Source organism: Drechmeria coniospora, chromosome 03, assembly GCF_001625195.1.
Source record: "Drechmeria coniospora strain ARSEF 6962 chromosome 03, whole genome shotgun sequence".
Taxonomy (NCBI): Eukaryota; Fungi; Ascomycota; class Sordariomycetes; order Hypocreales; family Ophiocordycipitaceae; genus Drechmeria; species Drechmeria coniospora.
Genome location: NC_054391.1, coordinates 7,779,527 through 7,804,880, shown reverse-complemented (window position 1 = coordinate 7,804,880; position 25,354 = coordinate 7,779,527). Strand labels below are relative to the sequence as shown.

Below are 25,354 nucleotides of genomic sequence, written 5' to 3'. Positions count from 1 at the left end.
AATACTTATCCCTAAGGTATATAGGATTATAGCTTATTATAGGTATTATTAGATATAGTAGCCTCCCTTCCTATAGTAAATATATATACCGGCTGCCTTATGTTTATTTTTTTCTTTCTATATAACTTATTTTATTTACTATTAGGACCCGCCTTAGCCTTAGTTTATTTTTATTATTAGTTTAGTTATAGCCGCTTTAGGTCCAGCCGTAGCCCTAAAGCCCGCTATATTAACCCCTAATATTAAGGTATTACTATTCTTATCGGGTTAAAGGGTTACCCTAACCGTCCCCTAGCTAGGCTTGCCTTAGTTTTTAATTTTATCCTTTATATATTACAATTCTATTTTAAATATAATTTATTTATATATATTAACCGCCTTATTATAGTTATTTATTATAGTCCCCTACTAAAGGATATAGTCCCTTATTCTCTTAGTTAGCTTAATATAGAGCTTTATAAGTTTTACCTTACTAAGCTAATATATCCCTCCTATTAGTATAAGCTTTTTTTTAAAGTATATAAGGAATACTAAGAATAACTCTAACGTCCTTTGCCTAATATCCTTTAGTTTAATAACCGCTAGTTACTAGTAGTAGGGGTTACTATAAGCTAATTTAAGGTACGTTAGAAATTAAAATAAGTTATAACTAATATAGGAGCCTTCCTTAAAGTATATTATAACTTATTGCTAGACTTTAGCTAAAAGGTTTTATTAAATAAAGATTTATTAGTCCTAAGCGGACCTAATAAAGTCCCTATTTACCTAGAGCTTACAGTCTATATAGAACTTTTAAAACTATAAGGTACCCTTATTGCTATTATATAGGTCCCTAACTGGAATCGGTTTATATTTAATACGGGCCCGTAGTATACCTAACTTATCCCTAGTCCGTTCCTACTAAGGGTCGATTATTAAGGTACTTATTAGCTAGGCCGATAAGTACCCTAGGTCCTACTATACCTATTACTACTTATTCTTTTATAGAGCTAAAATTTAAATAAAATATATTTCTATTTAAGTATATATTTAGCTAAACTTTATATAGACTTTTACTATAAAGTCCTTTATAACTTACTAAAGGTTAATTTCTTTAGGCTTTCCTTTATTTATTTTAACTTATAATAGTTAGGCTTTTTCTTCCTCCTAACCGGTATCTTTAAATATTATAGAGTTGCTAAGTAACTACTCTAGGACTCTTAATAATATTTATTAAAAGACTTAAAGGATAGGAAAACTACTTAGTAACTAGGGCTTCTAGTTATATGCGTTCCTCTTAGTAGGTCCCTTAGTTCCTTCCGTTCTCCTATATCGGGCTAAGCCCGATACTATAATACCTAAATACTTATCCTTAATATATATAGAATTATAGCTTATTATAGGTATTATTAAATATAATAGCCTTCCTTCCTATAGTAAGTATATATACTAATTACCTAATATATATTTCTTTCTTCCTATATAACTTATTTTACCTACTATTAGGGCCTACCTTAACCTTAATTTAATTTTATTATTAGCTTAGTTAGGACTACTTTAGGCCTAGCTATAGCTCTAAAGCTTATTATATTAACTCTTAATATTAAGGTATTACTATTCTTATTACGTTAGGGGGTTACTTTAACTATTTCCTAATTAGGCCTACCTTAATCCTTAATTTTATTCTTTATATATTATAATTTTATTTTAAATATAATTTATTTATTTATATTAACTACCTTATTATAGTTATTTATAATAATTCCCTACTAAAGAATATAATTCCTTATTCTTTTTATTAGCTTAATATAAACCTTTATAAGTTTTACCTTATTAAGTTAATATATTCCTCTTATTAATATAAGCTTTTCTTTAAAGTATATAAGGAATACTAAGAATAATTTTAATATCCCTTACTTAATATCCTTTAGTTTAATAACTATTAGTTACTAATAATAAGGGTTACTATAAGCTAATTTAAAGTATATTAAGAATTAAAATAAGTTATAATTAATATAGGTACCTTTCTTAAAATATATTATAACTTATTACTAAATTTTAGCTAAAAGACTTTACTAAATAAAAATCTATTAATCCCAGGTAGACTTAATAAAGTCCTTATCTACCTAAAGCTTATAGTCTATATAGAACCTTTAGGCTATAAAAGTATACTTATTACTATTATATAAGTCCCTAATTAGAATTAGTTTATATTAATATAGGCCTATAGTATATTTACTTTATCCTTAGTCTATTCCTACTAGGAGTTAATTATTAAGGTATCTATTAGTTAGGTTAATAAGTATTTTAAGTCCTACTATACCTATTATTATTTATTCTTTTATAAAGCTAAGATTTAAATAAATTATATTTCTATTTAAGTATATATTTAGCTAAACTTTATATAGACTTTTACTATAAAGTCCTCTATAACTTACTAAAAGTTAATTTTTTTAGGCTTTCCCTTATTTATTTTAACTTATAATAGTTAGGGTTTATCTTTCTCCTAACTAATATAAGTAAAGTCTTTTAAATATTATAAAGTTACTAAGTAACTGCTTTAGGGCTTTTAATAATATTTACTAAAAGACTTAAAGGAGGGAAATCTACTTAATAATTAGGGCTTCTAGTTATATATATTCTTCCTAATAGGTCCTTTAGTTCCCTTCGTTCTCCTATATTAGGCTAACCCTAATACTATAAGAATTAAAACTTAAGGCAATCCAATAATATAGTTATAGTATAGTAATAAGAATAAATACAGTAAGTATAATAATACCTAATTTATAGCCTAATATAAAGCCTAATAGGTATATATAATATAATAATAATAGTACATATAAAAGTTATAATAGTAATTAAATTAAGAGCCTTATATAAAATGTAATTACTATAATAATATAAATAATAATAGTTAATTAATAATTAATAATAATTAGTACTTAAAGTGTACTAAAATACTAATTAATAATAATAATGTATTATAAAGTCGCTAGGCAATTGCTCTAGGACTCTTAATAATATTTACTAAAAGACTTAAAGAAAGGAAAACTACCTAATAGTTAGGGCTTTTAGTTTATATACGTTTATTTAGTAAGTCTGTTAGTCCTTCTATTTTATATTCTATATTGGGCTAAGCCCAATACTATTATATAAGGTAAGTAAATATAATAAATAAAGTAAGTCTATTTAAATTTAATTAAATACTAACTAGGAAATTTATAATATATATAAGGATGTATATATTTATAGGTAATAAGTTAGTTAACTATTAAACTAATAGCCAAACTATTAAAAGATCTATTAGTATTTATACTTAGTACGGGTACTATATCTTATATTTATTTATAAGACTTATATACTTATAGTATACCTTATAATTATCCTATCCCCTATATAATACAGTTCCTTATATTACTAAGTACCTTAGTTAGCTAAGGTTAAGGGTTTAATAAATACAAACCCCTAGTAACTTAGGCTATAGGCCGCAGCCCAACTAGTATACCTATACTATTATTATTTCTATAAGCCTAACGTAGAGCCTATTACTATAGTATTCTTTTTAGTATTAAAGTAATACTCTAGTTCTAACCTATAACTCTTACTTATATATATATGTAACCCAAAAGACCTATAAAGTACAAATATAATTATAATATATATAGGAAAGTATACCTATATAAACAATAGACTAATTATCTATTAGACCAATAGCTAAACTATTGAAATATCTACTAGTATACGTACTTAGTATAGGTACTATACTTTATATTCGCTTAGAAGGCCCATAAGCCTATAACGCACCTTATATAACTCCTAAACTAATATTAAAACGGTTCCAATAAGAGTAGGTGTTATAGTATCGGGCTTAGCCCGATATAGGAGAACGGAGGGAACCAAGGAACCCACTAGGAGGAACGCACACAACTAGAAGCCCTAGTTGTTAAGTAGCTTTCTCTCCTTTAAGTCTTTTAATAAACATCATTGAGAGTCCTAGAGCAGTCGCCTAGCGACTCCGTAACAGTAGGGATAATTATAAGGCTAAGTATAAGGGTAAACCTCGGCTAGATAAGAAAGTAAAGTAGCCCTAAGAATAGGGTACACCCTAGCTATAGGGTAGCTATAAAAGGAATAGGATTATAAAAGCTTAAAAAAGAAATAAGCTTTAGTCTAAAATTATTATTATAAAAAATAAGGCGTACTTACTTACTAAGCTATCCTTTAATAGGCTTAACTATTATATTAGTATTACTAGAGTTTTATTTACTTTTTGTTGGTTAGTTATAAGATATTATTAGCTTAAGATATTTACTTTTAGTCCTAAGGCTTATAATAACCATAGGGTATTATACTATATAGTAACTTATTATAAAAAGATAGGCCTAATTATTATAAAGTACTAGTTAGATTAGTTTAATAAGTTAATTATTACTCTAACTAATTATAGCTTAATAATACAACTATTAAACTTAGGATTAAATACTTTAAGTATTTATTTATATTCCTTAAACATAAGGGTATAGGTAGAATTATATTACTTAAAGGGTTTAATATTTTAATATTCTAAGTATTATTTTTTAAATAGTAGGAAAAGATTAATTAGATTTTTTATTTATATAATAAATACTAAGGTATTGCTTATATAACTACTCTATAATAGTATAAGTAGGAGGGCTTACATTTTATTTAGAAATATAGCTATTATTAATAGTTTATATAAAAAGCTTTTTAGATTAAGAGCTTTAAGTTATATTAATAGAGATTGCTCCTATTGTTTAAAATTCCTAGTACTTTTTAGTTTTATATAATTTACGAATATATATACTTTTTAATTATGTAATGGACGGGTCCGTTCAAAGACAGTTAGGTAAGCAGGTACGCTTTATTCCAGAAACCAAATAGTATTCAAGACTAAAGCTTAACTTCCCTCAAACTTTCACAATCCTAGTCCTTTTGTAGCCGCCCTGTCGTTTAGGGCGCGCCCCACTTCTAGGGCTACTCCACTTTCCTATCCAGCTGAGCTTTACTCTTGCGCCTAGCCTTACAAATTTAACAAGTTTACCTTAAGTAAACTGAATTAATATTTAATTTATATCATAATATTATTTAGTTATTATATAGATTGTATAAATTGCTTGCTTAACTACTAGTAGTACTAGTAGCTATAGCTTATATTAATAGCTTAGTAGGAGTAGTTTCTATTAGTGGTACTAATAGGAATTAAATCTATAGCTTAATAATTACAGATTACTAATAGTACTAATAAGTAGTTTAATAAGTTATAGAGATCGATTTAGAAAAATTAATTATAGTACTTTTAGACTTGTAACTTCATACTATCAGTATATAAGAAGTAGAATAATAAAAAGTATATTATATAAATAAGAGAATTAATTATCCTACTAGTAATAGTAAAAAATAAATACTACTTATTCCATTAACTCATATATAAATTAAAGACTATTATTTAGATACTACTTATTCTATTAACTCATATATAAATTAAAGACTATTATTTAGATACTACTTATTCTATTAACTTATGTATAAATTAAATACTACTATTTAGATATATAGTAGTATATACCTATAATACTATATAATAGGTCGACTTATTAATAGTACTACTACTAACTAGTAGTAATTAGTAATAGTTAAGATAATAATAATTAGTAGTTTAATTAATTTACTTAAGTATTTAACTAAATACTAGTTATATATATATATTATAGTAGTAATAGATTATTTAGTAGTAGTACTATTACTAATTACTCTAAGTATAATAAGGAGAATTAGTATATTAAATACTATTAATAATTCAATATACTTACTTATACTTATAGTATAATAAAGTACAGTAGCTAGTAGTAATGCTAATAGTAGGTAACTACTAGTAGTAATAGTAATAGGATAGTATTATATTTTAGGTAACCTTATTAATATAAATCATATTTTATTATTTCTAGAACAATATTTATATCTAGTAGTACCTAAGCTAAACTGCCAATGGCTGTTGTTAGTACTTGGCCTATGTTTAATATTTACAAAATAGAGTACTCTGGAGTAAAGGTTTATTAAATTAAATTAATATGAACTAAACAATTAATTATTGTATCCATTCTATTACTAAGCCTATATTAATTACTATATTTTAATGTGCTAAGTATATAGTTACTTCTTCTCCTAGTCCAGTCCTTATTTATTACTATAGAGTACTTATTTATTATACTTTATTTCTATATATAATACATATACAATAAAGCAACCCTATACTATAGTAATAATCTTAGTCTTACAAATAGTAAGTAAATGTTTTAACGTGAAATATGAGAAGTAACTAAGTTATATATTTAAATCAAAATATAAAAAGTAACTAAGTTATATATTTAACTTAAAAATATATAACTATAATATTTGGATTAAACTTTAAAATTTTATTAAGCTTCAATATTATTTTTAAGTAACTCCTTATTAGTTATTTGTTTTATTACAAACAGATAAATAAATGGAAGATAAAGACAAAATTTAATATACACTGCAGAGTATACCTTTCAATAGACTACTATTATAGTACCAGCATAATAGATACGGGGCCCGATAGGCGTATTAGCTCCACCGAAAAGTGGTTCGTGACTAATCAAATGAATATGTTTCTCGCAGCGCTGTTCGACTTACCGTATTAGCTGGTACTCAGCATCAGAATTTGGACGGCCAACCTACACCATAAGAAACACCATGTCATCCCGGAGAGCTGCTTTGTTTGTCCTCCCTCCCTGGCTCACTTTACTTGCAATAACAGCAAGGCACAGGCTAATCATCATGTGCTGGTCATTTACAGATCTCTCTATCGCCGCTCCCTCAAGCTGGCGTTAGATTGGGCAGTTCAGCGTCAACTTTGGCGTGGCCAAGCTCTCTACATCCGGTCATTGTTCGAAGCCAATCGCAATGTGACGGACCCTCGACAGCAAAGGGTGAGCCCCCCCCCCCCCACACTGGTATGATAGCATGTATGTGACGACAATCATCTGACGCATTTTGGCACCAGGCCCTAATTCTAGAGACGGAAAAACTACTCGGCAGTTGGAAACATCCAGATCCATATACGCCGCCCACAGCCCCCGGAGGTATGGATTTCATCGCAAATGATAGCTGGCTGGGTGAGGTCTCTGGCTAATCTTTGTTTGACGGAAGGTTCTAAATATGAGCGCAATCTTCCATCGCCTATCCTCTACCGTGAGTTATTCTACCCACGCGAGTACATGCACTGGCTGCAACTTACTTTGCCAGCTCCACCACATGCGGCCAACAGACATTAAGTGGCAGTGGGCGATTCATGGAAGAGATATTTCATCAATGACTGAGCGCCAGCTGGCTAGCTGTTGACGGAGTTTCGCCAATCGTAGCAACCCATGAAACTTGTGTTGGAAGATTTATCCATTCCATTGTGAACTATGCTGTCTAGAAGTACAGTCCAGCTGGGAAACATTGCAAGAAAGTCGTCACCGTCATTGTGTGCCAAGACAACAATGCATGAAGTTATTTCTCATTCATGATGACCATAACCGGGTGATTGATTATTGTACAACCCAGGCGCGTCCAACAAAAAAGCTATGGCAATAAAAGCAAAACCCAACCCGCAGACCGTTAACCCTTGTCATAGCAACCCAAACCAACCGTTGCAAGGAAAGCAGAACCAAAATGACACATTTACAGCTCCTGGCTCGCATTCTTACCGCTCTTACCGGTCTTCTTCGGCAGCAGGTCTATGACTCAAGTTAGCATGAAAGAACACACGATGTACGGATCGACAATCAGCTCACTTTGGTGAATGTTGGGCAAGACACCACCTTGCGCGATAGTAACATGACCCAGGAGCTTGTTCAACTCCTCATCGTTCCGGATGGCAAGCTGGAGGTGGCGGGGGATGATACGGGTCTTCTTGTTGTCTCGAGCAGCATTGCCGGCAAGCTCGAGAATTTCAGCAGCCAAGTACTCGAGCACGGCAGCTAAGTATACAGGGGCGCCGGCGCCAACGCGCTGTGCGTAGTTTCCTTTCCGCAGCAGTCGATGGACACGGCCAACAGGGAATGCAAGGCCGGCCTTGGAGGAACGGCTTGGAGGGTTGTCAGTTTTTTGTCACTGCAACGTGTTGAATGAGCAGTAACATTGACATACGATTGAGCATTCTTGGAGCCAGAGGCCTTGCCACCAGACTTTCCACCGGTCATTTTTGCGTTTGATGTGTTTACAACGACGGTACTTGTGAATTGTTTGGCCGTGATATGGCGAGTGCGAGGTGAAAGTACAGCGTTGGATGTTGATTGCGGGATTCGTGTATGGAAGTCATAGAGACGACGGCGCGGGGGGGGGCGGAGGTTAAGTAGTTTTCGGCGCGTTGGGGACGTGATGCTGGATCACCCTCGAAAAGCGATCGATGCGCTAGGCTGATTTGGGGCAACAGGCGGTCGGGGGTCGCGTTGTGCGTGGGGCGAAAACACAGGTGGTGAACGGTCACTCTCACTCAGGCAAGACAGACGTACCAGACCAGTACAGCTGAAGTACGTACTCGTACATGCATGTACTTGCATTATGCAGAGTAAGTATTACAGTACTTAGGTGTGCGTATATAGGTACTTACTTAAGTAAGTACAGAGGATTTGAACAAGTACTTGTACAATAGGCGTACCATACTAAGGTACTTGTACATGTATTACTTACTTACTTTCTCTTCTTGTCCCGCCTCTTGTAGCAATACCTTTGTTGTTCTCCGTACCTACGGAGTACACTGCATTGAATATCATCGCACTGTGGCACTAACTCCCACTGTGGCACTGTACTGTAAGTAGGTGTATGTGTGCTTATGTTGTTCATAATAAATGTGTACAACACAGTGCGTCAATGATAATACCAGGAAATGCATGTGTACAATGATGGATTCTAGGAAGATGTGATTTATCGTGCTCTTGTTAGGTGTATTTGATGCTTTCTTCAACATCCCGTCCCGCCCCAAACATACTTATAAGTACTTACCTAACTAAAATGCATGCACTTTTACATTGTAATCCTGCGTGTGCATGGCCCTGAACACTGCAAACACTTACTCTTCCGGGATACGTTACAACGTTCACTCGTTCCCTTTTACATGGTATGATAATTCCTACTACAGCCTCAGTTTGTCAGATGGAGCACTGGAATACGAACAGAGGTAGATGTACAGTAGCGAAACGCTGGTAGATATTGTTGACAGGTGTGGCCTAGTGAGTTCTGGCAGTACATGTACATGCCCTTGTACTTTCCATACAACAAAACTCTCAAGTAAGTAAAGTACTTGTAGGTACTAAGGCAACGAGCGACCAGTTATCGACGTAAGTACTTGTAAGTAAGTGCCCCGAAAACAATTCTTAAGTACTTTACTCGTGCAACAGAAGTAAATGGGCGGATGTACTAAGTAGTTGTACGTACTCCGTACTCCGTACAGTACTTGAATACATGCAAATACCTCAGTACCTAGTCGCTACTACTGAAGACAATAGCTGTCTGTGTATAGTGCTTAGGTGTCAATATTACTGAATACGGCGCACAAACACTGTAAGTACTTGGTACATGGATATACAAGTAAGTACATGCAGGTGTGCCTCAAAGAATATTGTGTCGAGCCTGGCTGTACTTGAGTGGCAGAGTAGTATTGCATTTGAAGGATGTTCCGTTCGACATCACTCCCAAAATCTCATGGGAAACAGCTGGAAATAGCTGTTGATCGTTTTCTAGTGGAGGTGAAAAGAGGCAGCAACTCAGTAAGAAACACCCTTTGACGACGAGCAATAACATCGCAGCCACCACATCCAGCAACTGTGTGCCTATCCTATGCGGCATACTTACTTATATTAAGTACTGTAGTCACATTCATAAAATATATACCTAGTATGCACCTAGATACTTACTGAAGTAGGTGTGTACTCCGTATTATGTACTGCACTTGTACTTACTTATTGTACGCGCGCTTCGAAGTCTGATACGTGATGACGATCCACAATCTTGACCATTGCACGACCCAACGCGTGCCTTTCTTCTAGCGCGTCCGCCACCTACCGAGTTCTTGTCGTAGCCACCGCTCCAGTCTCCCCGTCTCCACATTGTGTGTGGCTTGTCACTAGCCTAGCACCATAAAGACCGTGGAAAAAAAAACACCACCAAACCGCAGGAGCACCCTCCCGTCCCCAGTGGCTACTAGTAAGCCAACGGTACCCCCAATCAGTAACCCACTCCCGCAGCAACGCGTCAGATACAAAAACCCAGCCCACCCCCCAACCTTCTTCCTCGGCCATCAACTCTCATCCACCAGACTTGCTGCCTTGTCGATCCGCTCAACACATTAACCACAAATAACTCGTTTATTCACAGCATTTTCAAGTCTCCCGTTGTAAAAATGCCCCCCAAAGCCGCAGACAAGAAGCCAGCCTCCAAGGCTCCCGCCACCGCGAGCAAGGCCCCCGAGAAGAAAGATGCTGGCAAAAAGACTGCTGCTTCTGGCGAGAAGAAGAAGCGTTCCAAGACGCGCAAGGAGACCTATAGCTCGTACATTTACAAGGGTATGTTGACTGTAATTTCGAGTCGTCTCGTATTCTAACGCGCCAATTAGTCTTGAAGCAAGTCCACCCCGACACTGGTATCTCCAACCGGGCCATGTCTATCCTTAATTCCTTTGTCAATGGTACGTATCATCGCCGGCTTTCATATCCATGGCAGACGAGTCTCGCACGGCGGGGATCATGTGTCTCGGTTCCAGCTAATGTGTACTGCAGATATTTTCGAGCGCGTCGCCACAGAGGCGTCCAAGCTGGCTGCGTACAACAAGAAATCCACCATTTCCTCGCGGGAAATACAGACATCTGTCCGTCTGATTTTACCCGGTGAGCTGGCCAAGCACGCTGTCTCCGAGGGTACCAAGGCCGTCACCAAGTATTCCTCTTCCACGAAGTAAGCCTCGATGACTTGCAGGGGCTTGCGTGTGTTTTGAGGTTTATATCTCTTGTCCTTTTTGCGTGGCATCAGGGTGTCATCCGAGGTACTGCAGGCGTTTGCTCTAAAGTCGCCTTGCCATGTGGGATTTCTTAATGCGTTACGGATGGTTTTGCTTTATGGGGCAATGTCTTCACACGGTCAATGGGGATTGCGGTTGTACAATAAAATCGAGAATAGGATCTCGATGCAATGAATTCGTGCACATGATAACAAGTCTCTGGGCACATGTGTGTATTCGAAAGTCAATTTGGCAGGCGCGCACGGCGATGGGCAGGTACTTCAGTGCACCAACGAGCACGAAGAATACTTGCATGCTCTCGGTCATATTTCGCTGTCTTGGCCTAGGCCTGCCTTGCTTCGTTTCATTGCTTGCGTCACTGGCTGCAAAATTCCCTTGTTGTCTGTTGCACCGAGAGCTGTCCCAGTACTCCAACCCATTTTCTCTAGGATTGCCCGACCGCGATTCCCAGCTCCAAGCTCCGGTGCTGCTGCACCTACAATCTCACCGTCTTGGTAGCTTGCCGCGGTATGTCTTCCTCCAGGAGGGTTTACGCCCTTTCTGGATAATTGATTACACTTGGAATCGGATCGTGGTGGATAGCGCCTTTGGATGCGGGAGACCGTTCTATTAAATGACGATTCCACGTATGGCAGCGTCCGCAATGATCTGTACAACGTCGGTCGGCGCTGATTTCCTTTGCCCGTTGATTTGGAGTTGACGTGAAATTGGTTCGCCAGATCATGCACCACCTTACGCATATTGAGGTCCATGGAAGGAAGCGAGAGGCTGCTGAACAATTTAACTTTTCGCCCATCGGGTGTATATATGTTGGGGGGGGGGTTAACGCTCACCTCGGTTCAGAGCCTATGAGAAAGGACTTCAGTTCTTCTGCTACTTCCTGCATCGTCATGCCAGATGGATACTTGGCTCCGAGGTTATGTGACTTGTTTTTTTTTCCAATCAACCCGAGGGTGTGCAATGCTTCACGCTGCTTTTTCCGCTCTTTCTTCCTGAGCCTGTCGCTCTTCCAAGCGACATGTAAGTGCTCCTCTAAATCTGACTCGACGTCGTTGAAGCACCTCGTCGCCTTATGCCCGCCACCCTTCTTGCGGCGTAAACTTGGCCTGTCCCAGTCCATCAGGTCGAATTCGTTGCAAACCCGAGGCCTTGGGGCTTCGTTCATCGCTGTCAGAGAGCTAGCAGAATCATGTGAACCCGCGTCGACATTGCTCATGCTGGAGTTGTGGCCTATTCTTCGGCCGGCTGGTAATATTGCCACAGTCTGGTCCTGGACTTTGTCGTGGACTTCCCTCTCGCGGCGATCCGCTGGGCCCACGAAGGGAAAGGTGGTTGCTCTTAATATATCACATCTAGCATCGTCGCTTTGGGGGGGGCAGCCCCCTGATGGCGTGGATGCGTCAAAGTAGCTTCTCTTGGGCTCCTCTGCATTGGGTGGAGCGTGGTCATTCACGTCGGTTTCGGGGTTGCCTAGTTCTCGCCGGTTGTGGTTATTTTGCTGCATGACTTCGCCAAGCTCGCCGTGCTCTTGCAGGTTGGAGATGTAGTCAGCAAGCATTGCGTCGTCGTCAGAATTACGTCGCCTTCTGACACAGCCGCCATGGCCATGAGGAGTGCAAAGCCTAGCACGACCACGTTGCTTCAGCTTAACATCTATGTGCATGTCTCCCAGGTCCAGCACCGGGGCGCCTTCGGGCTCGTTCAGTTGGTCTGGGCTCTCTTGGTCGCTCAAGGTTGGGCTGTGACGCGAATGAACAAAGTCCATCTCCCTGGGTGGGGATTTCCGTGTGTTTTTGTTGCGGCCTCGGAACAAGATGATTTCATCGCTAGACGAGTCGTCTGTCGTTAGCTCCCGCTGTGGGATGTCAATAGACAACTTGTCTTGGGTCTGGCAGTGGTTTGATCGAGCAATATCGTAGTAGAATAGGATGTGTTGGGACGTCTTCTCTGTGTTCACCGGATCCTGTGAGGACATATTGAACTCCTCCAGCCCCGTCTTGACTTCGCCATCGCGTCCACCGTTGCTGGGGGTGGGGACGACCTGCTTGTGAGTGAGGTTTTGTCGCGGGTCATATGTGTTTGAATATGGGATTTCCGTTGACGGGGTTTGATTGAGCGGTTCGGTGAGACCAGCGGTGTGGAACACAATAGGCATGGTGCGAAGGCGCGAGCCTTGGCTCCAATTTGAGTGATCGTGTTGCAGAGTCTGTCTGGCTTCGTCGGCCATGCTAAAGCTACCTGTGGGTTCTGGTCAGCAATGGTTGCTTGTGACGATCCTCGGGCTGCACGGACCTGGATGACGCGGGACACGTTGTAGCACCGGTCCACCTTTCTTCATTCGCGGCATGATGGAGCATTATCAGTCATCCGACTGTGTTGGGGGACGAGCGACAAAACTTGGTGTGGACCAGGGTGCTGACTTGGACGAAATGCCAGTCAACTTCTAGACCTGAGTCCGTATTATTCATATTTCAATTGTACGTTCAGTGTTGTTGCTGTTAGCCTGCTGGGAGGCTGGGGTGCCTCGTGCAGAGCCTGGTGTGAACACAGCTCGTTGTTTTGTTGGCGAACCGAATGGATTGCTAACACCAGTTGAATTTTGCTCGGCGAGGCTGGGTAGCCCGTATCCGTTTTTTATTTCCTTGTGTTTTGATTGGCTCCATTTGATAAAGTAGTTGTGGCGGGTCAATACCACTTCCTGGTGCTGGTTATTGAGGAAATGGTCAGCATTAACTTCAACTTGAATAAATCCAGAAAATAGTGCTCGGATATTATACTACGCTACATGTGTAATAATTATACGCCATTTCTTGGTCTGATCTAGCTAGCTGGACTGCTCGACTTTTCTTTCCTATACTCAAGGGAACTCATACAATAAGTAAAATTTAACCCTATAATAGCATTGGATCCGCAGACAGCTGACCTCGGGTGGAGCTAAGAGCCAGGGCACGGGTTGGGATTCAGCTAACTAGTGTATATACTGTATACACATTGTACAGTAATAGAAGTTATAGTCTTAATCCCAACTGGTTTTGTGCGTAATAGTGAGTAGCAGTTATTGGGCTATATACGGTGGACATCCCCCCTGGGCTTGCTACATTCTCCCTGTTGTTATATATATTTACATGTACAGTATATCTATGTAAGTATGGTATGGAGAACTTAGGATTGGAGTTACTAGCTTAAGCTGGCAGCAGGCTTAGAATAATATACTTAAAGTAATACAACATAGATACTGCAGGACCTGTATCTGTTTATTTCGCAAGTGACAGTAGGTAGTGACGCTGTGCTGCAGAGCCTGGGTTTAAAACGTGATAAAATGTTCGGTAAAGCTACTGCGAGGACGCTGCGCCCACTGATACGATGGACGAAAAGCCATGTTACCAGGCCCATCTTTAGAAGGGCCCTGGTGCAGGGTAGCTTGGCTATATACATGTACAAGTACTCCTACGGCAAGTTTGATGCACAACACAACTGTTGCCGCTCCGTCGCACCCAACCAGCCCACAAAACTGGCCGCGTACTGAGAATGACTTATTGGATGCCATATTATGTTGCGACGCACTCAACAATCGCTAGACAAGAAGTGACGATTCGATTTTCGGTGCACCATTACTAATACAACGTGAATCGACATTTTGGCCGCCCCACTATTATGCCTAGTCGTATACGGTATAACACGACCTTCAGAGCCTGCCAACGAGTGATAAATAATGCTTATATTATTTCCACACTACCACTGTCGTCGGGGAGAGAATGCCCTGCATTCTTGAACCGTGATGTCTAGCAGATGATAAAGTGATAAGCTGTCTCTCGGTCCTGGCCTCTGAGTCGGAATAGAAATAACCCCCCTCTACAACGCCGAGTCACATCTGGGCGTACACGGACTCGTCGATCGCCATGGGGGCCCATCAATCATCGCAGCAGGAGCCCGACGCAACCTCCACGAGGGCATGCTACTATGATATTCTTGGAATTGACCGCCAAGCCACAGATGACGAGTAAGAAGATGTACCATACTCTTGCTGAACAGGCCTAGTATGATGCAATCATTGATGCAACACTGGCTTACTTGCTGCCGCAGGTTAAAAAAAGCCTATCGCAAAAAGGCGCTCGACCTCCACCCTGACCGCAATTTAAACGACGTCGAGACGGCCACAGAGAAGTTCGCAGAGGTCCAGGCTGCCTACGAAATCCTCTCCGACCCCCAGGAGAGGGCCTGGTACGACTCCCATCGAGATGCGATATTAAGTGGCCATGACCGGCCCGGAGACAGCTCCCATCCCAGCACATTCCGGAATGTCCGTCTCACATCCGCGGAAGAGATCGTGGGCCTCGTTCGCAAGTTCAATGCTACCGTGCCCTTTGATGATGGTCCGACAGGGTTCTTTTGCATCATTCGGGTCACATTCGAGCGTCTCGCCCACGAAGAGGAGGCTGCCTCCGAGTTCGTGGGGTTGGACTTGCCTTGCTTCCCAAGCTTTGGTTCTTCCAGCGATGATTACCACTCGGTGGTCAAGCCATTTTACGCCGCATGGTCTAATTTCTCCACGAAAAAGCCATTTTCCTGGAAAGACAAACATCGCGTCTCCGATGCGCCAGATCGACAGGTGCGCCGCCGGATGGAAAAGGAGAACAGAAAGAGCCGTGAAGATGCCATGCGAGATTTCAACGAAGCCGTAAGGTTTCTCGTCAGCTTCGCACGGAAGCGTGATCCACGATGTTTGGCCAACACCCAAACAGATACCCAGCGACAACAATCACTTCGCGAGGCTGCCGCAGCCCAAGCTGCGCGGTCACGTGCTGCAAACCGAGAGAAGATGTCGACTTATAGCGCGCCGAGTTGGGTCAGTCATGCTCATGATATCGAAATCGACCAAGACTTCAATTCCGAGTCATCCGAGGATGATTCTGTGACCAAAGTCCTCGAATGTGTTATTTGCAACAAGTTATTCAAGAGCATAGGACAGTTCGAGGCCCATGAACGCAGCAAGAAGCACGTAAAGGCGGTCCAGGCACTTCGCCGCCAACTTGACAAAGAGGACGATGAGCTTCAAATCGACAACGCCACCGATCCTCTAAAAAATGAAGGCTCCACTGACTCGGAGTCGAGTGACACCGTCAAAGTCTGCAAGGCAACCCAAGGTATGGAGGCCAGGAACTCCAAGACCACAAGTAAGTCGGTTAGGCAGGAGCCAGTATGCTTGAAGGGACCTGCATCCGTACCTGACAGCGGTGATGATGTTCCGAGGCGCCCGGTGGAACAGAGTTCAAATACCAGCGTCGACTGCAATACCCAAGGAGAAGGCTAAACACAGTCGGTGTACTTGCACAATGCAGTTGTCAACACAAGAATTTCAATATCTCAGGGCAACTCGCCAAGATGAACAGCGAAGGCTATGACGAGGAGAGCCAAGAGAAAGGTATCATTCACTACGTGGGTGATGCTGAAGTAGCTCTCTACTGCCCTGCGAAGCGCCCAATACAAGCTTACACCTAGGCCGGCACTGCATATGCTATGGCTTCCGCTTCCAGGGGGATCAATATCTTCCATCATGCGCACGACGAGGGCTTACCAGATCAATTCTGCAAATGCCCAACTGCGATGGTAGGTACAACCAGGGCAAAGTCAAGGGATTGCCCAGGGCAATGCACACCTGAAGAATGCCGTCTACAGAGCCCGCATCATACCATTCATTTATGTAAATTGGAGTAAAAAAGGCATTCAGAGTCTCGAAACAAATTCATGATATATGTAGTTTTCGTATCAAGGCCTACACCAAAAGAACGGTATCATTATCGTCATCATCGCTGCTTAATGGCTCCACTTCATCAACTGCAGCGCTTCTCGGGCCAGATGAGACTTGAGTCGTTGGATCATGGTCAGTCACATGGATAATGGCCTTGCCTTGGACATGGTCTACGCAACGACGCCAGTCCAACCAGTCGTCCTCGGTGCGTATGAGAAAGCCAATCAGCATGCTCGGGTCAACCTCTCGGATATGGATATTGCGCAGCCGATAAGTATGACAAGATTCGACTTCTTCAGTAGTGTACTGTTTCGGGTCAGGGTAGTAAGGCAAGGCTCGCCTCGTATGATGGGGATCGAGGTAAAATAGAAACAATCCCTGAGCGCCAACAAAGTAGTATGACGAGGACGGTCGGCCACTGTCCGTGCCGTCAGCCATGCAAGGTCCAGGACATTCAGCCGATAATGAACATACCCAGCTATGCCTAAGGATTGCGGCATCTGGAGTGTTGCAATGAGGGCCTCCCAGTACACGGGTGTTATTTTGTCAATACCCAAGCGAGTTCCTACCAGGATGATCGTCGGGTGGAAAACACTGCCATTCGGCTTGGCAACCTGCATAAACTTGTCCACATAGACATCAGGGCCGTCGCCAGTTGAGTAAACTCTGAGTGAAGGTTCATGAGCATTAACGAGAGCTCTGAAAACCTATGTCAGTAAATATAAGTCCAATGGGGATGGCGAGTGACATGCTGTATGCATTGAGCTGTGGCAGATGGGCCAAACCATTCGCCTGGATGTTTACCACAGGCAGCAGCACCATGACGGACAAAGTTGTGGATCGAGTACGGGGCTCGAGAGTCATCAGAAAACATGTTGACAATACGGCGCTCATCGTCTAGCCGCTCCCCCCGACGCCAGGCTAAGGTTTATCATGTCAGGATCAGAGTGATCTGTGGAGCTTGAAGAATCAGGAGGGCCAACTTGATACCTCGTCCCAGTTGCAACAGGGCTATGGCATTGGCAAGTAGGCTTTGCCCAGATCGGATCATGCACCCCCAACCTTTGTCGGATGAGAAGCTGGTCTGATCACGCATCCGGCTTTTGGTACGAATGGACAGTGGCAGAGTCGAGGACGAGCTAGGTTTGCTAGACGCCTGTATGGGATCAAAATCTGCTCTGTATGTCATCCAAAACCTTGAGCTAAAATCATCCAGAAACCCATGTGGCCAGGCGCCTTGGTGTGGCATCGGGTCAGTGTATGATGGGGACGTGGGAAAGCTGGGCGAAGATTCGGGTGTTGAATCATGGATGCTGGCTAAATCAAGCGCGTTTGTGGTGTAATCGGACATTGTTTGTTTGGCCGGTACCTTCGGTGCTGGTAAGTCAGGTGGTAATATCATGGGGAGTTGGACAAGCTGTTGACCGACCTCTGCATCGTCACATCCAGACTCCAGTGGAGCGTTGCTGGCAAGGTTGTACGAACAGCCTAGACACCAAACAGGTAGATCGATCGAGGAATCATTGGCGGGTTCGGGGTCCCAGAACATTTGAACGATGCGCCTATAGCGACCGAGGTCCAGACTGGCAAAAGCAGACTCCATGTCCAGGGGGGGGCTCAGGAGAGGTTGGCCTGTTTGGGAAAGACTGGGCCACCTGCGATGAACAGTGGATAGGCCAGTCTTATATGGAATAGACATGTCAGCAGGGTTGACAAATTAGCATGATTCTCATACTTGGAATATGCTACCTTAGACGGGTGTGGTGGTTACCAAGTCTAGGCAAGCGGGTAGCAGCCTCGCGACATAAAACCATGCCTCTAGTAGCTGTCACTTTTAGAGGTTTGACAAGCGAAAGAAGCTGCACCTCCGTGACATCTGCGTCGTGGCTCCGTTGCAGAAGAATATGAAGATGCCAGTTGAAACTCAGGCAAATTTCGCTGGTTTCTGGTGATGTATTGGGACGATGGTAATACTTCTAGGTTATATGTCGTACGTGAAAATACGTGCTCGAGATGATACCGATGACAAGGGAGTGCGAAGCCGCACTACGATGACATGCGAGTGGATATTCAACCTCGCAGAGCATCACCAGACTTAGTAGTGGAGCTCTTGACCCTTGATATACTCTGTTGAACACCAAATACGTCAGACCCCCTCCCCCCAAGTCCGGCCGCTAATTCACGATAAAGAGACTATTGTTAAAGCTAAAAAAAAAGGCATTATGAGTATAATAAATTAAAATAAATATCTATAGTGTTTATTCAAGCTACTATTATAGTATCGGGCTTAGCCCGATATAGGACACAAGATAGAGGGATCAACAGACCTACTAAAGGAACGTATTACAATACTAACTAGCAGGAAGGCAGTATATGCAAAGACTATAGAATTTTCGAACTAAGGAGGAAGAAAAGAGAAAGAAAATAGTAAGTACAAAGAGGAAAGGGCTATATATATAGACGGTCCGCGCATTATATAATAAATAGTATAGGGTAGGCTAGAGAAAGAGTACGATATACAATATCGTTACAGAACGTATATGAACTAGAAGCCCTAACTGCTAAGTAATTTTCCCTTCTTTAAGTCTTTTAATAAATATTATTAAGAGTCCTAGAGCAGTCGCCTAGCGACTCTGTAATAGCTGCTATTTAAAGCAAATATTCTTAAATCTATAACTAGAAGTTAGCTGCAGTTAGTATTATATTAAACACGTATTTGTACTATTATTAGGTCTTAATAATCTTATCGATTTATATTAAGCGCCTATTAGGGGTATGGGTTACTTTTTGCTTCCTTTGAGGCTTAAGTCAATTAATATTATAGTCTTAGGCTTTGCCTAGGTACAATAGTTTAAGAAGAGCAGCAATAGCCCCTATAGTATAGCTAAATAATAAAGCGTTAGCTTTATTAATACGTACCCTTTTGCTAGATGCAATAAGGGGGCGCCGTATAGTACAACGGCTAATAGTGTAACACATATGGGGAGGTGTGCCCATATGGACAATAGACCAGTTAACCGTTCGACCAAATGGCCAAACTGTCAAAAGATCCGCCAGTATCCGCACTTAGTGCGGGTACTGCACCTCACATTCGCTTATAAGGCCTACACGCCTGTAGCGCGCCTTACAAATAGTATAACTACTACTTATACCCTACTAGGATTAGTCCGTAACAATTGACTTAATATTCCAATTATTAAATTATAGCTTAGGCTATTATAAGGTTACTGTTTTAAGTATTAAGGGCCTAGCTTACTTTAGAAAATAACTATTGTACTATATAGTTAATACAGCCAGGCGTATATATCTTTACAATAAGGCTCTAAAGGTTGTATAATTATTAAGGTATTTATAATAGATTGTAGTTCTTATCCGATTGCCTTTTTAGGGCCTTAGCTTTTAGAATAGCTTTTATAGTTTATATATATAAAGTAGGGTAGTAGGAGTATACTATACAGACTATTATAATATTAGGCTAAGCCTAACTAAATAATATAAAATAAAGAAAATAATATACTTACCTAAAGAATATATTTATAAAGGAAGTACAAATAAATAAATAGTACTTTTCTCTTTAAGTCTTTAATATACTTTATTAAAATTCCTAAAGTAACTATTTAGTAATTCTATAATATTTAAAGACGTAATTTATACTAGTTAGAAAAGGGGTTAGGCTTAATTATTTTAAGTAAGAATATAACGAAGTTACTAGGTAATTACTTTAAGACTCTTAATAATATTTATTAAAAGACTTAAAGAAAGGAAAACTACTTAATAGTTAGGGCTTTTAGTTTATATATATTCTTTTAGTAGGTCTATTAGTCCCTCTATCTTATATCTTATATTGGGCTAAGCCCGATATACTATAATAAAGAATAAAAAATAAAAAGCTAAGGAAATTAACTTTTAGTAAAATATAAAGGATTTTATAGTACGGGTTTATATAAATTTTATATAATATATATAGGGAGGTATACCTATATAGATAATAGACTAGTTAATTATTAGACTAAATAGTTAAATTATTAAAAGATCTATTAGTATTTATACTTAGTATAGGTACTATACCTTATATTTACTTATAAGACTTTGAGATTTCTTTTGTATAACTATACTATAGTAGTATAAGTAAATTAGCTTAATTTCTACTTAAAAAATTAAATATAATAGTAAGTTTATATTATAATATTAGGCTTTACCTAATAGAACTATATCTTAGGATAGAGTTACGTACTACTATATATAACTTATATCCCATAACTAAGTAGGTATTAGAGTATAAGTACTCTAATACCTAGTACTTTAAGTTGGCGTTCTATAGATTTCTTAATTACTATTTCCGACTATTAAATACTAATAGTACTAGTAACTCTATAATATTTAAGAAATCTCCCTTTATTACAGTAAGTAGTAGGCTATATACTATTAAACAATAAATTAATAGGATAATAATATACTACTTAGTAAATAAAATACTACTACTAGTTAACTATTACCTAATTAGTTTATAGAGATTTAGTAGTTATACTAATAAGTTACTATAGTAGTATAGTACTAAGCATTCCGAAAGGCGTAGTCTAGTATTATACTAGGATTAGTATAAACGCTCCTAACTATTAATAGCCTAGTAATACTCCCCTAAGTCTAATATAAACTAATACTAATAGGGGTATTATATAATAGAGATAAGTCTATATTTATAGCCTAAAAGATACTTATAGCCTATAAGTTAGTGACTAACTATATGTTTATTAATACTAATAAGGACTAATAAATATTTACTTAGTAGTACTTAGTGCCTAAGAGTTAGTTTTATATTATAGCTTTCTTTAAAGTAGGGCTATTATATTAATATAACTTACTATAGTTTTTAGCTTACCTTTAATTTATTTTTACTACCCCTTATTAAATAGAAATAGTATAAACTAAGCTTAAATAACTAAAGTAAGTAAGTAATAAGGTATTTACTTTATTCTATATATACTTTAAATAAAAATTAGTTTTAGCTAGGAGAATAAATTAACCTACCGAAATTAAATTTACTAAGCTATATTATATACTTAATAAGACTATATAGAATAGTAGTATTAGGTATAATATTTTATAAGATAGCTATAAGGTAGCTATTACTATATACTATAGTATTATAGTAAATATTTAATTATACTACTTAAAAGAGAAATACTAAAAGTACTATAATAGCTATATAATAGCCCTAATAAAATTTATAATAAATAAGAATAGTAATATATAAAAAATAGGAATTAATATAGTAACTATAGGGTATTATTACTTAGTAACTTAAGGAATACAAACTAACTTAAGGTAGTTATTAGGTTAGTATATACCATAAGTCTCCTATAGTATAATTAATATATATAAGGAAGAAAGTACTTATTTATACTATAGATTTAAGTAGTACTTTATTAAGGATTATAAAATATAGCCTATAGTATAATTAGTATATACTTTATTCATATACTAAGTAAATATAAAAAGGGAAAATATATAAAAGAAATCCTTAAATAAATTTTTTAAAAAATAAAGTACCCCTAAGCTAAATCTTATATAGGGGTAAGATAATATAAATAAGGACTAAAGTAAACGAACTAAATATTAAAGGAAGTAATTTTAAAATATTAAGGTATAGTTAAATAGACTATTATTCCTTATTTTAATACTTATAAATTCTACCTATTTCTTAAATATTTAAATTAATTATAGATATAATTATTATAGTAGAATTAGTAAATATATAGCCTAAAGTTTATACCTTAAGCTTATCCTATTATTAGTATAGTATTAGTTAAAAATAGTAATAGTAGTAATATATTACTAAAATTGCTTAATAAAGGTATACCTATATATCTTATATATAATATAAGTTATACTTAATATAAATAGCTAAAAGTCTTTGGTAATACTATATATAGTATTAAGCCTTAGTTAAAATATAATACTAAGCCTATTATAAATAAAGTACTATAGTATTAACTATTATAGTATTAGGCTTAGCCCAATATAGGAGAATAAAGGGAACTAAGGGACCTACTAGGAAGAATATATATAACTAGAAGTTCTAGTTACTAAGTAGTTTTCCCTCCTTTAAGTCTTTTAATAAATATTATTAAGAGCCCTAAAGTAGTTATTTAGTAACTCTATAATATTTAAGAAACTTTACTTATACTAATTATAGGGAAGGAAAAGCCTAACTATTATAAGTTAAAATAAATATAAGAAAGCCTAAAGAAACTAACCTTTAGTAAGTTATAAAGGACTTTATAGTAAAAGTCTATATAGAGTTTAACTAAATATATACTTAAATAGAAATATATTTTATATAAATCTTAGCCCTATAGAAAAATAAATAGTAATAAGTATAGTAGGACTTAGGGTACTTATTAGTCTAGCTAATAAATATATTAATAATTAACTCTTAGTAGGAATAAACTAAGAATAAGGTAAATATACTATAGGGTTATATTAAATATAAACTAATTTTAGTTAGGGACTTATATAATAGTAATAAAAGTACCTTTATAGCCTAAAAGTTCTATATAAACTATAAGCTTTAGGTAAATAAGAACTTTATTAAGTTTACATAGGACTAATAGACCTTAATTTAGTAAAACCTTTTAGCTAAAGTTTAATAATAAGTTATAATATACTTTAAGAAAGGTACCTATATTAGTTATAACTTATTTTAATTCTTAGTATACCTTAAATTAGCTTATAGTAACCCCTACTATTAGTAATTAGTAGTTATTAAACTAAAGACTATTAAGTAAAAAATATTAAAACTATTCTTAGTATTCTTTATATACTGTTAAAAGCTTATATTAGTAAAAGGAATATATTAATTTAATAAAGTAAAATTTATAAAGCTTTATATTAGGCTAACTAAAAGAATAAAGGATTATAATTTTTAGTAGAGAACTATAATAAATAACTATAATAAGGTAGTTAATATATATAAATAAATTATATTTAAAATAAAATTATAATATATAAAGGATAAAATTAAGAACTAAAGTAGGCTTAGTTAGGGGATAGCTAAAGTAACCTTCTAACCTAATAAGAATAATAATACCCTAATATTAAGGGTTAATATAATAAGCTTTAGGGCTATAGTTAGGCCTAAAGTAATTATAATTAAGCTAATAATAAAAATAAACTAAGGCTAAGGTAAGCCCTAATAGTAAGTAAAATAGGTTATATAGGAAGAAAGAAATAAATATAAAGTAATTAGTATATATATTTACTATAAGAAGAAAGATTATTATATTTAATAATACCTATAATAAGCTATAATTCTATATATATTAAGGATAAGTATTTAAAGTACTTAAGGGAAAAAGTATATTAGTAAGGAACTAAAAACTAAAGAAAAAAATAAAATAAAATACTTTTAAGCTATATCTTACTTAAAGGTATAAAGGGTTTATAGGTAAATAAATTATAAGGAACTAAGGGAATTAAAAAACTAAGTTTAAAAAGATTATATTAAGAATAAATAAATTACTTTTTCTTATTACTATATTTATAAAATTTATAAGATTCCTTAATATTTAAATTAATAATAACTATAATTATTATAGGGCTATTAGTAAAAGGATAGCCTAATACTTATAACTTAAGCTTATTTCTTTTTTAATAAAATAGTTACTTTAAATAGCTATTATAATATCTTAATAAAATATAGGTAATACCCTTACCTACTCTATAATAACTAATATAGTTTATATAATAATTAATATAAATAGCTAAAAAAGCCTAGTATTCCTATATATTATCTTAAGCTTAAATTAAAATACTATACTAAGTTTACTATAAATAAAATACTAAAGGGTTACTCTAAATATAATAAATTAAACCTTTATAATTAAAGCAATAAGTAACTAAATATTACGGAGTTACTAGGCAACTGCTCTAGGACTCTTAATAATATTTATTAAAAGACTTAAAGGATAGGAAAACTACTTAGCAATTAGGGCTTTAGTTATATGCATTCCTTTTAGTAGGTTCCTTAGTTCCCTCCGTTCTCCTATATTAGGCTAAGCCTAATACTATAATATACTGTCTTACTCTACCTGTTTAAAGTAAAGTCTAGCTATAGCTATAGCTAACTTATTCTTCCTTAGGTTGGCTTCCCAATCTATAGCTCCCCCTTAAAAAATTCTTTTTAGGTATTTATTAGGTACTAAGTATATATAGCCTACTCCCTATATTATCCCTTATCGGAAGCTTATTAGTTGCTTAGAGTAACTAACTCTACCCTGCCTTAGCCCCTCCCTAGGTATTTACCGAATGCTTAAGGTAACTAATTCTACCTTACTTTATTCCCTCCTTAGGTATTCCCTAGGTACCTAAGGTACTTAGTATTACCTTACTTTTCCCCCTTACTACTACTACTCCCTTTATATTACTCTTTTTGTTTCCTTCCTATTGTACTTTATTATTCCTTTTTCCTTTAACTATTATACCTATTTATTTTTTAGCTTCTTACTATATAATTTATTATTAACTTCTTTACTACCTCCTATTATACTTACTCCTTTATTACTATTATTCCTCCCCTATAAGGT

General features: G+C 37.0%; 5 protein-coding genes across 5 annotated transcripts; 2 read left to right on the top strand and 3 right to left on the bottom strand.

The window, feature by feature from the left end:
- Positions 1 to 7,686: 7,686 nt before the first annotated feature.
- On the bottom strand, positions 7,687 to 8,207 carry DCS_07881 (putative histone h2a protein; the record flags this gene model as incomplete). The annotated part of the gene is made up of 3 exons (XM_040805164.1): positions 7,687 to 7,742; positions 7,800 to 8,092; positions 8,155 to 8,207. 3 exons carry the CDS (start codon positions 8,205 to 8,207, stop codon positions 7,687 to 7,689), a joined length of 402 nt encoding a protein of 133 aa, XP_040655268.1.
- A 2,198-nt stretch (positions 8,208 to 10,405) lies between these two features.
- On the top strand, positions 10,406 to 10,960 carry DCS_07880 (histone H2B; the record flags this gene model as incomplete). Its single annotated transcript, XM_040805163.1, has 3 exons — positions 10,406 to 10,568; positions 10,619 to 10,690; positions 10,782 to 10,960. The coding sequence occupies 3 exons, from the start codon at positions 10,406 to 10,408 to the stop codon at positions 10,958 to 10,960; spliced, it is 414 nt and encodes a 137-aa protein (XP_040655267.1).
- Positions 10,961 to 11,849: 889 nt separating this feature from the next.
- DCS_07879 (uncharacterized protein) lies at positions 11,850 to 13,247 on the bottom strand (the record flags this gene model as incomplete). The annotated part of the gene is made up of 1 exon (XM_040805162.1): positions 11,850 to 13,247. The coding sequence occupies one exon, from the start codon at positions 13,245 to 13,247 to the stop codon at positions 11,850 to 11,852; it is 1,398 nt and encodes a 465-aa protein (XP_040655266.1).
- A 1,672-nt stretch (positions 13,248 to 14,919) lies between these two features.
- Positions 14,920 to 16,519, top strand: DCS_07878 (uncharacterized protein; the record flags this gene model as incomplete). Its single annotated transcript, XM_040805161.1, has 3 exons — positions 14,920 to 15,020; positions 15,104 to 16,194; positions 16,389 to 16,519. 3 exons carry the CDS (start codon positions 14,920 to 14,922, stop codon positions 16,517 to 16,519), a joined length of 1,323 nt encoding a protein of 440 aa, XP_040655265.1.
- A 274-nt stretch (positions 16,520 to 16,793) lies between these two features.
- DCS_07877 (peptidase family C54) lies at positions 16,794 to 18,372 on the bottom strand (the record flags this gene model as incomplete). The annotated part of the gene is made up of 4 exons (XM_040805160.1): positions 16,794 to 17,187; positions 17,244 to 17,466; positions 17,574 to 17,690; positions 17,760 to 18,372. 4 exons carry the CDS (start codon positions 18,370 to 18,372, stop codon positions 16,794 to 16,796), a joined length of 1,347 nt encoding a protein of 448 aa, XP_040655264.1.
- Positions 18,373 to 25,354: the final 6,982 nt, after the last annotated feature.